The sequence below is a fragment of the Rutilus rutilus genome (genome assembly GCF_951802725.1).
Source record: "Rutilus rutilus genome assembly, chromosome: 11".
In the NCBI taxonomy this organism is placed as follows: Eukaryota; Metazoa; Chordata; class Actinopteri; order Cypriniformes; family Leuciscidae; genus Rutilus; species Rutilus rutilus.
The window spans coordinates 10,502,789-10,517,636 of NC_140216.1; the positions used below are offsets into that span (position 1 = coordinate 10,502,789).

Genomic DNA, 14,848 nt, shown 5'->3' on the forward strand with positions numbered 1-14,848 from the left:
GTTCACGAACAAACAATTCAAATAAAATCCATGTAGGCTCAAACACAGTTGCGTACCATTCACACCCGCCAGCTACCTTTTAAAAGCTCATCTTCTGTTGTGCAAACTACGGTGCCACCAAAGGGACAAATTTCAACATCACAGGTGCATAGGATTTCCGGTCAATCACATACAGATAACATTAAAGCGCATACAAAATATAGAATTATTTGAATAAGGTACAAACATTTACACAAATATTTTACCAATAACCCAACCCATATTTCATTTAATCAACAACATATATTAAACTCCAAAGTGGTCCTTTACACACACTTAGGATAATTGAGTGATTCAGCAATTACCTATTTTTTACAGTCTATGGCAATTACAAAAGGTGAAAACATTCACTGATGCTCAAGAAGGAAACATGATGCATTAAGAGCCGATGGGTCTCAAAATCATACAGTCACTTTTGGGAAAGGGTTCAAATATGCAGAAGATGCTGGAAAACCAACAAAATGTGCAGGACCGGGAGGATTTTTTCTGAAGAACAGTGGGCAGTTTAACTGCTCAGGACAAACAAGGGGTTCATGAACGGCTATCACAAAACAACAACAAAAAGTCATTGATCATCCAGGTAACAATTAAAAATAAAGGGTATGTAAACTTTTGAATAGGGTCATTTTTATAAATTAAGTTATTTCGTCTTATGGACTAAACATCTATTATTTGAATTACCTTATTTAGGACAGTGCTAAATAAGAAATGACATGCAATTTAAGAAAAACAAGTAATAAAAACTCAGTGAGTGTTTTAGCGCAATTTTCTCACGTCATGGGATCGCAACACTAAGATAGTAGCCTAAATGAAAGAGAAAATAAGTTGCTCGAGAATATAACTTTCTCTTGAAATTCAAATGAACTTTCTGAAATCAAATCAGCAATGGATAATAAAAAAGGCACAATCACTTGACTAGTTGAACATCATTTTTATTATTAGCTCATTATTTTTTACATCTTCTGTTCACTCAATATCCTCGATTTTCTCTGTATCAGCTTCCTTTTCTGCTTTGTCCTCTTCAGATTCTTCCTTCTTTTCTGCTTGACTATTGGCTTGTGACTTTGTAAACTCTTCTTCTGCTTTCGAGATATTTGCCAAAACATCCTCTGAAAGCCACGAGTCATCGTAGAAATCAGATACGCCTGATGAGGAAGCCGTTGGTGTGGATGTCGCCATCTTTTGTCGCTTTGCTGAACGTTCTTCCATTTATTTTGCAACAACCTCTTGTCGTTTTCTCATATATTCTTGCTCCTTCTCCAAATCTTGATCGATACCTTCATTGATTTCTTGCCGTAATTCAGTGGAATTAATTGTGCTCATGACTCTTGTGAATACCTTCCTTACGTATTTCTGTGGAACAATAGTTTTATAGGTGAAAAGGCAATATTTTTCTTATTTCCCTTCATATAAAGTTTTAATTAATTTTTGAAGCATAAAGGAAAGATTTTTGATCAATTCTTTTTTTCTAATATTATTGTAAATTTTAGAAGCTATCGATTGCAATTTGTTTCAACTCGATAGCTATATGGTTGCCGAGAAATTAGCAAAAAACGGAATTTTTTCTGGAATTTCCAGGAAATCCAAAATCTTTTCCTGGATTTTTTTTGTGCGTTCCCGAGATTAGACCTTCCTTAACATAATGCCGAAAACCCGAAGTCTCTAGGTGGTCTGGTTGAGGAGTAGATAGAAGTGCAAGATTGGTGCGCACAGACAGAACAGAAATCATGAGTTAACAATATCGCAATTTTGTCCGGTGGAAAATTGCGCAAAAAAAAAAAAAAAAAAAAAAAAAAAAAATGCAGCTGTTAACTTAACACTAACAATAACTGTAATATAAAATACCATTCACATAAAGGTTAATTTCCTGTTACTTTGGCTGTTTGTGTTTGCAGAAAGAACTGCAGAGCAATTAAATAAAAGCCAGAGTCATTTCCCTGAACTAGCTATGAATAATAATGTTTTATGATGAAATCTTAGTGACATTCAAAAGAATACTTTCTTCATTTGGTTTTTGTGCCTTTATAGACAACTGAAAACCTCTGTCTAGGCTAGTAACGTCTAGTTTCATATTTATGAACAGACTAGGGGTTTGAATGTTGAGAACTCCTGTACTTGTGTTCCTGGATTGCAAGCATATGTTCAGTAGCAGTTTTAACATTAAGGGGAGCTGTTGACAACCAGCTATTCATGTTAATTGATGCACTGCATGCATTAAATCATGTGTGCATTCCCTTGGAACAGAATGTATTGTTTTGGTCTTTTGTCTCCATTTATTGTAATTTCAAAGTTAAATTCATCTGTTGTTCTTTTTGATATTCAGTGCATCATTCTTTACTGAGGGCTGCACTAGTGCCTTAAAAGAAAACAGAAGTGACAATCTTACAGTCTGGAATATTTTTTTATGTTGAAGGTATTTGTACACATGATTAGAGGTGGACCAAATAACTAATGCTTCAAATAATACAAATAAATTTGAGAATGTGATTTCCTGTGAAACAAATATGTTTATCTTTTTGTCTTTCACAATTTGAGAGAAAAAAAGTGCTTAAATGTGACATTCTCTGTGCCTTATTTAATAAATAAAAGCAATGTTAAAACCAGAATCGTCATCCTGTGAACACTACAGAAATTTACACAATGACTTGGACTAATCTAAAAAGGGAAAAGAGCAAACGTTCTGAAAAATATATAATTTTATTTATTTTTACTTACAAAATGTATACAAAATCATAGATGTCTTGATTCAAGACTGTGGAGGCATATGTGGTGGATTTCTACAGGGAAAGGCAATGGAAACCAGTCTTAAACATCTCAAATTGTCCGACACACATTTAGGTGATGATTTCTGTTTTGCAACACCTCTGTACATGGAACATTAACTCTTCAATCCTTTGCTTTGAAGCGAGTAAACAAGTAATTCTAATCAATAAATCAAATAGTTCTGGTGCCTAACCAATAGTTTTTCACGTTTATGAGATTGTATATTAAACGTTTGTCACATTGGCACTCAGAAATACCAGCCAACACGTATGCTCTCTTGTGGCTTTTTTCATAAGCGATCACAGTGGAAAAGTGTTCAGTTGATGCTATTTTAATGCTTCCATTGAACAGACACACATCTAAAGCAGCCACAAGACACTGAACACAAAAAGTAGCCTTGACCTCCGATCTCACAACACAACAGACAAATCTGTCATGAATTTAAAAATGTGCATAAGTAATTAAGAAAATAAAATCTAAGGAAACGCATAATAACAAATACCATACAAAATAAACAATAATATAAACCTAGTCTATTAGATAACCCCGACTTTGAGAGAGAAAAAAAAATCCAAGTTTGACTTGATGAATTCAAATAATAATAATACATTTCAGCCATCACTGTTAGGTAAAAGGGTGGGATGCAGTTTGCAATAATGTTTCCTTTTTCTATTTTTTCTTTCTTTATTATTATAATTTTTTTTTATATTTCTAACCATTTTTGCTATACTCACACAGAGTCTTACAAAAGTTGACACAAATAGCACTAGACCAAACCAAAAGCTGCTTCAACATACCCACTGCTTCACTACTTTAGCCTTTTGGAGAACCAAAAAGCTACATGACTAGTGATCCCTTAACATCCACTGTTACGCCGCATGAATGCATGTCCCCGTATAGGATAATGCATCTCGATGAAGGTAAGCGGCCCTACAGTGATTTCAGAAGGACCCTGCCCTTTAAAGCCAGACTTCTGGTAGAAGGGCACCAGGAAGTCCTCACACATGAGCACGGCACGGCGGACATATGGTAGACAGCACAGATACTGCAAGTAACGCCACAGCAGGATTGATCCTTTTCCCTGTTGGCGGAAGGTCCGGTGGACTGCCAGCACATGGATGTGGACAGAAGTCCCATGAGGCTTATGAAGGGTCAATGCATCCTATTAAGAGAGACAACTAAAATAAATCATGTGCACCAATTACAAGAAACATAACTACATGTTAAGATTAAATAATAATAATACACTTTTTAAAATCATTCATTTCTGACCATAATGAATGCATGATTTAAAGGTTAGATTACATTGGTAAGGCGGTCCTGGTCCCAGAGTGATCCAATGATAAAAGCAACAAGCCTGCCCTGTTCAAACCAGCCCAAAGAAAGCTCAGGACAGAGGGTGAGGAAGTGCTGGACCTCATCCAGATAAAGAGGACATTCCCCAGACACCGATATAAAAGCTGAGGGATAAAACGAGAAAATAACTTTAAAATATATAAATACACCTCAATCATGTAGTAACCAAATGTAGGATATAGTATTTAATTAGCCTACATCAAAACGCATTTTATAAAATGTCATATTTAACTCGATACAAAAGTAATTATGGTTATAGACAATATAAACTTAACGGAATGGCAAAAAAAAATAACAAATGAGAAAAGTAACGAAAAGCACTGTCCCCCAAATTAATGAATAACACACTTTGATTGTTATAATAGGAGTGTTCGTTTTGTCTTAACGTTACCCTCTCTCTCTATTTCGAACACACTGATGGCGTCCTCAGTGTTGAGCGAGCGGAACTCGCTGGCGGGGAGCGTGTGCCTGCGCTGGCGGCCAGGGGAGATCGGAGCTCTCATGAAGACAGACTTCAAGAAAGGCAGTGCGCTCACAACTGACATTTCTGTTGCTTTTAAAAATCTCTTTTGCCTTTTAAATAAATAAATAATATTCAAATGCCGTTTACAGGTGTTCGATTTCCAGGAGCTGTGTCAAAAGTGAATCATAGAGGCGTACCATGAGCATTTATACCAATCCATCTGTTTAAGATCCATTAGTCACCCTAAGCCTTAAACCAGCCCCCTTTTCGCCATTAATCACGTTTACTGAAACCGCGTGAGTGCTTGGTAATGGTAAATAGTCAGATATTGTTAAACTCATTGGAGATGGTTAGAAACATTTTCCCCCACCTATTAAACGAAAGTGGCAAACTATATCTGACATCTGATTGGAAAGTCTGGATTAAAGCAGTACGCCTACCTGTACACAAATCACCTTCACTCGGGCTGATGGACCAGGGGTCCGTTCTTCGTACGTCGCTAACTCACTTAACTTAGCTCGATTTGATTGTTGGCGATTTGGCATGATCTTGGATTGTTTGGTTCTTCAACGCTCATCCTGGACTTGCTGTCATAGCAACATGTGCGCAAACTTAAACCTGCTCGGGAGCAGGCTTATTTCATGTTAACAGGATTAGATCCCGGCTTCATGATACGGGAAGTCCAGCGCAGCGCGATAGTGCACTTTCTTTCGATATATATTTTTTCTCGTGATTCGTGAGATTGTCGTTTTTTGTCGCTTTTATGTTTAAAAAACAGTTTTAGTTTTTTTTTTTGGCATTTCCAAGCCACTTAAGACCCAATGTTGTAGGCTAAAGCAGTTTTTTTTTGATTCTATCATGATTTTTTTATGAAGATCATACAATCATGACCATGCCGATTACAGATATGTCACTCAGGCTTCACTAACGTGATTGGTACCATAGAGGCTACCATAGACTGCCATCAAGGCATCAATGAAGGGGATTATGTGAACAGAAAGGGGGTTCACAATGTAAATGTGCAGCCCAGTTACTATTGTGATTCTTAATATTCCAGATTAGTAATATTATATCAAATAAAAAAAAAGGCAGTTGACTAAAATCTTCCATATCACAAATGTGAAAGCAAAATGGCCAGGATCTGTGCATGACTTTAGAATTTTCAGATCACATTTATGCACATTATTTGAAAGTGGTAAGAAAAGTTCCACAATTAAATATCAAGCTCACTGTATTACATACACTTATGCTGATCCTAACAGAACTGCATTTTTTCATAGGTGATTATGACATGTTCCTGCCTGCAGACAGGTGTTTTATGACCCCATTCCCTGACCCAAACCAGTTACAATGCAGCTAGCCAGGACATACAAGGGCACACAATGAAATGAACTTTGGCTAACTAAAGGGAAGATTTCAGTGTCTGAAAAGTCTGAGGGGTTGCACACCTGACAGGGCCTGTGACATTGTTGCATGTGCCATATTACACTAGCCTGGCAAGCCAGACGTACATCAAGATGTTTAGTCTGGCAACTCACCATAGACACGGTCAATCTGATGGGCGGGATAAACGGCTGTCTTTCAAATTCCCTCTGCACACAATAGGACAGCGCTTCAACCAACCAGAGCGTTTTCCCAACAGCGGAGCTTAGTTGATAGATTCAACTTTTAAATCTGGCCGACAAAACTACGAACACATCTTCCTTTTTTTAAGAATGACTTAAGTGCCGTTCTTTGTTCTTTTCTCAAAGAAAAACTTAACTCCAACAACTCCTCCAGAGTTGCGGCCAAAGCCGATTCGAAAGACCGTTGTTCTCCATCCGCAGCAGCCATTCTTTGTTTTCAAGTGGCAGGGAGCCGTCGCAACTCTGTCGTCATATGTGAAGCCCGCCCCCGCCTACTCTATACACGACGTGATTGGCCTGACCCAATTTAGGTTTTTGCAGCAAAAAGGTCTATTGAGAGTTGCTAGACCCACCATGGCAGCAAAATAATTTTGCTGCCGCTAGGGTGCGTCTAGATTTCTAGGCTAATATTACACAACATTGCCCCCCCCCCCAAAAAAAACACTTTTCATTAAATGTTTAATAAAAGACACATATGCTTAGTTCCTTGAGTTTTATTTCAATTGTTCTTTGTAAAGAAAACCCAGTGGTCAAGTGCCTGCAACAAGTGATATTAGACACATGCCTCATGCAACAAATAAAAAGGAAAAGTTGGCTATCCACTGCCCACCTGTAGGCCTATGTCTCCTCTGTCTGTGCAGACTCTTCTGTAGGCCTTTCTGTAGATGTGGAATCCTGCAACTTATATTGCAGCCATAAAGCATACAAGTATAAATTAAGTAAAGTTATTAATGCACTTGCAGGCTAGTTCCACCATATGACAGTTATCTGAGAGGGTTTATTCACTGTCCAGTGCAATGGAAACAAATGGACATTACAAAGTCTTATACTTTCTTTCCTTTGGAAAGTTAGAAAATGTCCACTTACTGCACATATTTCAGCCACCACTTTCTTGGGAACAGATACAAGTGTTGGTGTATTATGTAAAAGTGCACAAAAGAGGAAAACACAATGTCATTACAATGAACTACACTGGGGAAAAATGTGATCAATAACTCATGGCAAAATATTTTTACATTAACATAAGTTTATCAGTTTTCACTTTCACAAGTCAAAGCAATTCATCATTACTCAAGATTTAACAGTTGAAATGACTATACAGCCTTAATTTAATGCAGCAAAAACTATTTTACAGTGTAGGCTACTAAGATCTTTTCATTTTTTTTCTCAGCCTTTTTCTTGGTTGCTTTTATAAACAGACAACCATTTATTTAGCAGTGCCTTTTATAAAAGAGACTATAATATAACAAAAAATTACCATTATGTAGAATATTTTTGTACTTCACTTTTATTTGTTCCCATGTTCTAGTATGGTGACTGACATTACAATGCACAAAGTAATTATGCAATTATTAAAATACAAATATATAGGCTAATAAGTGATAAAAACATCTAACATGGCCACTTCTAACGGATTTAAATTGTCTGCTACTTTTTGCCAGCCCGCTCTCCTGGCTTTTGCAGACTTTGAGGTGTTCCCTGGCGTTTTGATTAAACATTAAAATTCCGAATAAACTTCGACTATTAGTTCTTGCTCTGCTGAGGAGAAAAACTGAGCGCGCTCTTTGGCCACGCTGAGCAGCCAATAGCAGCGTTGCTGATCAATGTTTCTATTATCAATACATATCCCCTTTTAACCAGCACATGAACGCGCAATTATCTCAGATAACTCAATCCAGCGATACTAATCATATCCGACAAGTGTGTTCGAAGAACCGAGTTAGCCAGATCATGATTCGCACGATGATATCATCTTGGATGTGTCATTTGATCTCGGATGTAATAAGCAACGTACGAAGAATCCAAGATGATATCATCGTGCTAATCATGATCCGGCTAATTGGGTTCTTCGAACACACCTGTTGTTTATAAATAGTATCGCTGGATTGAGTTCTCTTACGAGAGGTTCTCTCGTATTGCGTAAGTTTAGCTTACGCTATGGGTAAAGTCATCTTTTCTCGAGATATGAAGCCAAAAATTATCCTTAATTTTTATATCTTGTCAACGCAGTGCGGCAGCAAGCAGACCTAGAGCAGGCATTCTAGCGTGCTCATAGGCTGCTCTGCGGCAACTGCAGCAGCCTATCGCTGAGCCCTTGGCGTGACGTCATGCCCAATGAGCGCGAGCAGCGCGCCTACGCGTCACGGCCCGTCAGAAGGGGCGTGGCAGAGTGTATAAATATGGGCTGAGAGGCTGCTTTCACTGATTTTTGTCTCTTCAGCGAAGCTCTATGCATCGCTGATCTCTGAGGAAGCCGCCGTTGAATCCAGCGCCTTGCAAGCCGAGGATTCTGCCTGAGGAAGCCGGCCGCCTTCGCCGCCTTCAGCCATCCTTGCCTGCTTCGCTATCCGGCGATTATATCCTTTCATTGTCTGTTCATTATGAATTGCATTTCCTGTAAAGCTCCGCTCAGCGACAGAGACCGCCATGTGATTTGCACTCTCTGCCTGGGTCCGGACCACGCCGCCCTCGCTCTCGCGTCGGGCGGCTGTGAACTGTGCGAAGAACTCCCTATGTCGACCCTGCGGGCTCGACTCGCCTTGTTCGACGCTCCAGCTGTCTCTCTGTCTGCCTCCACCGGGCCGCGCAAGAAGAAGCGCCGCTCTCAGAGGCCACCGGAACTCGCAGCAACAGCTGAGCGCTCGCCGGAGCCCCTCCCGCGAGCCTCGCTATCTCCATCCCCTCCCCCCCTTCCCGACGCGCAGCGGCCGGCCTTCGCCCGCACTGCCGTCGCCTCGGGGGATGAAGCGGACGACGCTGCTATAACGGACAGCTGCTCTCGCTTGGCCTCGGACAGCGAGGAGTGGTCTGGATCTCTCCGCTCCACCTCCTCTGCACAGGAGTCTAGCCGGTCCCGCGCCAGTGTCGACGCGGAACTTCTCCGCCTCCTCAGCAAAGCGGTTGACCAATTGGGACTTGACTGGTCCCCACCGAGGGCGCCCGCGCCTAACCGACTCGACGGGTGTTTTCTGCCTAGCCGCCGCACCAGCGCCTGCCTCTAGGTCAGCACCCTTCCTGCCTGAGCTCCACGCTGAGCTCTCAAAGTCGTGGAACGCCCCATTCTCCGCTAGACTCCGCTCACCGGTCTCCTCGACCCTCTCCCAAGTGGACGGGGCCGTCGAGAAGGGATACACTCTAATTCCCCCGGTTGAAGATGCTGTGGCAACGCACCTTTGCCCGCCATCCGCTAGATGGCGCTCAAAGTCTGCCCTGCCGTCCAAGGCCTGCAAGGCCACATCAGCACTCGTCGGCCGCGCCTTTACCGCCGCCGGCCAGGCTGCTTCCGCCCTGCATTCCATGGCTGTGCTCCAGATCCTCCAAGCCGATCTCCTCCGCGAGCTGGACGAGAAAGGCCCGGATCACGCTGTTCTGACGGACCTGCGCAGCGCGACGGACCTCTCGCTTCGCGCCACAAAGTCCGCTGCACAAGCCATCGGGAGATCTATGGCCTCGCTCACCGTCACCGAAAGGCACCTTTGGCTGACGCTGGCGGATATGAGCGAATCCGAGCGTTCCGTATTTCTCAACGCACCGCTCTCTCCCACCGGCCTATTTGGCCCAGCGGTCGCCGGGATTGTCGATCGCTTCTCGGAGGTGCAAAAGGCGTCACAGGCTATGAATCTCTTCCTGCCCCGCCGCTCGAGCTCTTCTGCAGGCCACTCTCAGAATCAGCCTCCTGCACGAAGCTCGTCTCAGCGCTCTGCCCAGCCTCCGTCTTCGCAGCGACGACAGGGCGGCCGCCCTAGATCGCGCTCAACCAGCCGTCACAGACCACCTCCCCCCCGGGGACCCCGGCCCAAGGTGACGCTCAAGCCTGAGCCCGCGAAGTCCTCCTAGCGGCTGCAAGGAGGAGAAGATGGTTGAGTCCTGCCGCGGCCGGACCGTCATCAAAGCGCCCAGCTCTGTCAGTCCCCTTAGAAAAGGCTACTGCAGCGGCTTACATCGCAGCCAACGAGCCAGTAATACAACTCGCTCGCCTGCACACAAACGCCGTTTTCACGGCGACCCAGAGAAATCACATAGAGTATGGTTTCGGGTTTTCCGGCTCACGCCGAAGGTGTCATGAGTGTAGAATATGTGCCCACACCCCAGTGCTCACCACTACACACAAACACGATCTCCCCGGTAACGCTCACAGAGCGCACTCTCATAAAGCGGGCACGCGCCGCTCGAGTGCTGAAGGTAGAGAATGTGCCCACCTTTCCGTGCCCACACCTACCCACTGCCCGCTCTGTCACACAGTTATCCCGGGATGCAGATCCTCTAAAGCTCCCTTACACTGGCCGTGTTGCATATGTAAGCCCTGTGCCCGCTCACGAGCGCGCGCACTTACTAACAAACACGTTAAACCCCATGCCGCTCTCGCGCCACGGGTTTCTAGCATCAAAATGTGCTCCGTCCCCAGTGACCATGCCGCTATGTGCTGTACAGCCAGCCACCATTGTCTGCGAGCCCCCGTATTCGAGCACCGGCAGCGCGCGCGCCGCCCCGTCCTCTCTGATAGAGGTTCCCCATCCCGCCCAGCGCGGCGATCCGAACCCAGAGATCATTCGACCCCTAGCTATGTGTGCGAAAGCATGGCAAGCTATCCCGGGCGTGTCAGAATGGGTGCTGAATACTATAATGCACGGCTATTCGCTTCAATTCGCTCGCCGTCCCCCGCGCTTTCTAGCACGGACCGAGACGAGAGTGGATACAGAAGTAGCACATCTGCTTCAGGCAGAAATAGCAAAGCTGCTGCACAAGGGGGCTATAGAACAGGTGCATCCTTCTCTGAGCGAGTCGGGCTTTTACAGCCGTTATTTCCTCGTACCCAAGAAGGACGGAGCGCTAAGACCTATTTTAGATCTGAGACATTTGAACAAAGCTCTCATGAGACGGCCGTTCAAAATGATCACAACCAGACAAATCCTCGCGCAAATTCGCCCGGGAGACTGGTTCATCTCTCTCGATCTGAAGGACGCATATTTCCAGATCCAGATAATACCCCGTCACAGGCCATTCTTGAGATTCGCCTTCGACGGTCGGGTATATCAGTACACCGTCCTGCCGTTCGGTCTATCTTTAGCACCCCGTACATTTACGAAGTGCATGGACGCGGCTCTCTCTCCCCTGAGAAGACAGGGGATGCGGATACTGAACTATCTGGACGACTGGCTAGTTCTCGCGCAGTCAGAGGCAGAGCTTTTGTCTCACAGAACAGCGCTTCTCAGCCATCTGGAATGCTTGGGTCTCTCGGTCAACTGGACCAAGAGCTCATTACTGCCCCGCCAGTCAACTTCCTTTCTCGGAATAGAACTGGACTCGGTGGCTATGACGGCCAGATTGTCAGAGCAGCGCGCGCAACGCATTCGACATCTTGCCGCGTCTTTCAAGACGGGCAGTCAGGTTCCGCTGAGGACATTCCAGCGAGTCCTGGGGCATATGGCCTCAGCTGCAGCAGTGCTCCAGCTGGGCTTACTGCGCATGCGCCCGCTTCATCGCTGGCTGAAAGCGCGAGTGCCTCACCGAGCCTGGACGGCCGGCGGCTTACGAGTCAGGGTGGATCATGGCTGTGTTTCAGCCCTGCAGCCCTGGCTGGCAGCCGAATGGTATCGCACGGGAGTGACGATGGGAGTTGTCTCGCACCGGAAGGTTGTCTCGACAGACGCGTCCAACCTAGGTTGGGGAGCGCTATTAGAGGGCAGACCGGTCTATGGCCTTTGGTCAGACCAGGAGAGTCACCATCATAAAAACTGTCTAGAGATGCTGGCGGTCGAGAAAGCGCTCAAGCACTTCCTCCCATACCTACAGGGCCACCACGTACTAGTCCGCACGGACAATATGTCAGTGGTGGCCTATGTGAACCGTCAGGGCGGTGTCAGATCCAAAACGCTCTGCGCCCTGGCGGAACGCCTCCTTGTGAGGGCTCAGCACTCACTGCGCTATTGAGAGCCGCGCATGTGCCGGGTCTCCTGAACGAGGGTCCAGACAGACTGTCCAGGGACAATGTTCCCCTGGGGGAGTGGTCTTTGCATCCCCAAACAGTCCAGTCACTGTGGCGCCGTTTCGGCAGAGCGAAAGTCGACCTCTTTGCGTCAAAAGACAACGCGCACTGCCCACGGTTCTTTTCCAAGAGCGAGGACGCGCTGGCCCAAACCTGGCCCAGCGGCCCGCTTTACGCTTTTCCCCCGGTCTCTCTGTTGCCACAAGTCATCGGGAGAATCAGGGAAGCGCGCCACACGGTGCTCCTCATAGCCCCGTATTGGGAGAATCAGACATGGTTCCCAGATCTAATACGGCTGGCGGACACACCCCCCTGGCCGATACCGGTGAGAAGAGACCTTCTCTCTCAAGCCCGTGGCTCGATCTGGCATCCTCATCCAGAGCGCTGGTCTCTGCATGCATGGATAATCAACGGATACCCGTTGACTTGCCAATAGGGGTTGTGAACACGATCACACAGTCTAGAGCTCCCTCGACGAGACGGCTCTACACATCTAAATGGTCTGTGTTTAATAAATGGTGCACCGCCCAAGGGCTGGATCCACAAACATGTGGGGTGTCGCGTGTGCTTTGTTTCCTCCAAGAGCTGTTGGACATGGGCAGGTCTCCCTCCACGCTCAAAGTTTATGTTGCGGCCATCTCAGCTTTTGCCGACTCGGCGCTGGGCCGCGCATTAGGGAGGAATGAGTTCATTATCCGCTTCCTTAGAGGAGCTAGGAGGATGAACCCCCCGCGACCCCCTTCGGTTCCTATTTGGGATATTTCCCTGGTCTTAGAGGCCATGAAAGCGCATCCCTTCGAACCCATGGAAACTGTGGATATGAAATACTGATAGCCCTGTCTTCAGTCAAACGTGTGGGTGACCTGCACGCGTTATCAGTTAACGCTGCATGTCTCGAGTTCGGACCTAATGACTCTAAAGTCATTCTCAAACCGAGACATGGCTATGTCCCCAAAGTGTTGGGCACACCCTTCAGAGCACAGGTCATTTCTCTCTCAGCTTTGCCGGCAACCGGCAGCGAGGTTGACAGTAATCTCCTTTGCCCTGTCAGAGCGCTGAGAAATTACATTACGCGCTCCGCCGCCGTGAGGCGCTCGGAGCAGCTTTTCGTTTCGTTTGGTGGGCGCACCAAGGGTCTCGCCGCCTCGAAACACAGTCTGTCCAGATGGATAGTGGACGCTATTGCAGCTGCTTACGCATCTAAAGACCTGCAGTGCCCTTTGGGCATCAGAGCCCACTCTACTAGAGGCATGGCCTCGTCATGGGCTTGGTCTAGCGGAATTTCTATTCATGACATTTGTACTGCGGCGGGCTGGGCCTCCCCGTCTACATTTGTTAGATTTTACAATCTAGAAGTTCCCGCCCTGCAGGCTAAACTTTTATCAGTCTAAATCTCGCGTAGGCCGGCCCACTTCTGTGCGCGGGCTACTGCTGTTTGATTTAGCTCTCCTGGTTGAGCTGTACAATATAAGGGTTGGTTAGTCAGACCGGCTGCGCCGCTCTGTTCCCCCTACTATGTGCTTATGTACTTGCGCTAGCCATACCTTTGGCCGCCTGGCTCACACTCTTGTGTTTCCCGGGCTTTCCCTGGGACTCATTCAGTGGATGCCGGGCGCGCACGGCGTTGACAAGGGAGTTCCCGTAGCGTAAGCTAAACTTACGCAATACGAGAGAACCTCTCGTAAGAGAACGTACTCGGTTACCTAACGTAACCTCTGTTCTCTCTAGAGAGGGAACGAGTATTGCGTAACCCGCCGTGCTCGTGCCACGAGCTCACTCGCTTCTGCGACAAAAACCAGTGAAAGCAGCCTCTCAGCCCATATTTATACACTCTGCCACGCCCCTTCTGACGGGCCGTGACGCGTAGGCGCGCTGCTCGCGCTCATTGGGCGTGACGTCACGCCAAGGGCTCAGCGATAGGCTGCTGCAGTTGCCGCAGAGCAGCCTATGAGCACGCTAGAATGCCTGCTCTAGGTCTGCTTGCTCCCAGCTAACACACGACGTAACAGTTACGTAATTTATTCGTACTTTTTGGTCACGTCATGACTTTACTAACTGACAACGTAACTACAACGTCGCATGCTCGGAATTTCATTACCATCCTATTACCAACCCACAACGTCGTCAGTACGTCCTCCTAAGGTTATACGATAACCAACAACGTCCCAGATACGTACTCTATTCGTAATAACTTGGTAATTTCATGACTTACTGGCAACGTAACTACAACGTCACGGGCCCGTAATTTCATTACTATCATATTACCAACCCACAACGTCGTCAGTACATCCTCCTAAGGTTATAAGATAACCAACAACGTTCCAGATACGTACTCTATTCGTAATAACTTGGTAATTTCATTACTTACTGGCAACGTAACTGCAACGTCACGGGACCGTAATTTCATTACCATCTTATCAGACTGCATTTCTATAAAATAGTTTATTTGTTTCAATTGTTTGTTTAGTATTCCGTACTTTTGAAAGACGTTCATTTTATTCAAGTAATTAAGGTTATAATTACAGATGTTTATGTTTGTAAATGTTGCGTGGCTTTGACGTTTTAATGGGCGTGCGCGTGAACCTTCGAGTCGCCCTCAAACACTGGAGCAGAGAT

At 45.7% G+C, this 14,848-nt stretch overlaps 1 protein-coding gene across 1 annotated transcript; it reads right to left on the minus strand.

Annotated features, from left to right (window-relative positions):
- Positions 1-2,717: 2,717 nt before the first annotated feature.
- On the minus strand, positions 2,718-4,845 carry LOC311299675 (serotonin N-acetyltransferase-like). The gene is made up of 3 exons (XM_084423421.1): positions 4,550-4,845; positions 4,108-4,262; positions 2,718-3,964 (listed from the first exon to the last, which is right to left on the minus strand). Exons 1-3 carry the CDS (start codon positions 4,701-4,703, stop codon positions 3,659-3,661), a joined length of 615 nt encoding a protein of 204 aa, XP_084279547.1. The 5' UTR covers positions 4,704-4,845; the 3' UTR covers positions 2,718-3,658.
- Positions 4,846-14,848: the final 10,003 nt, after the last annotated feature.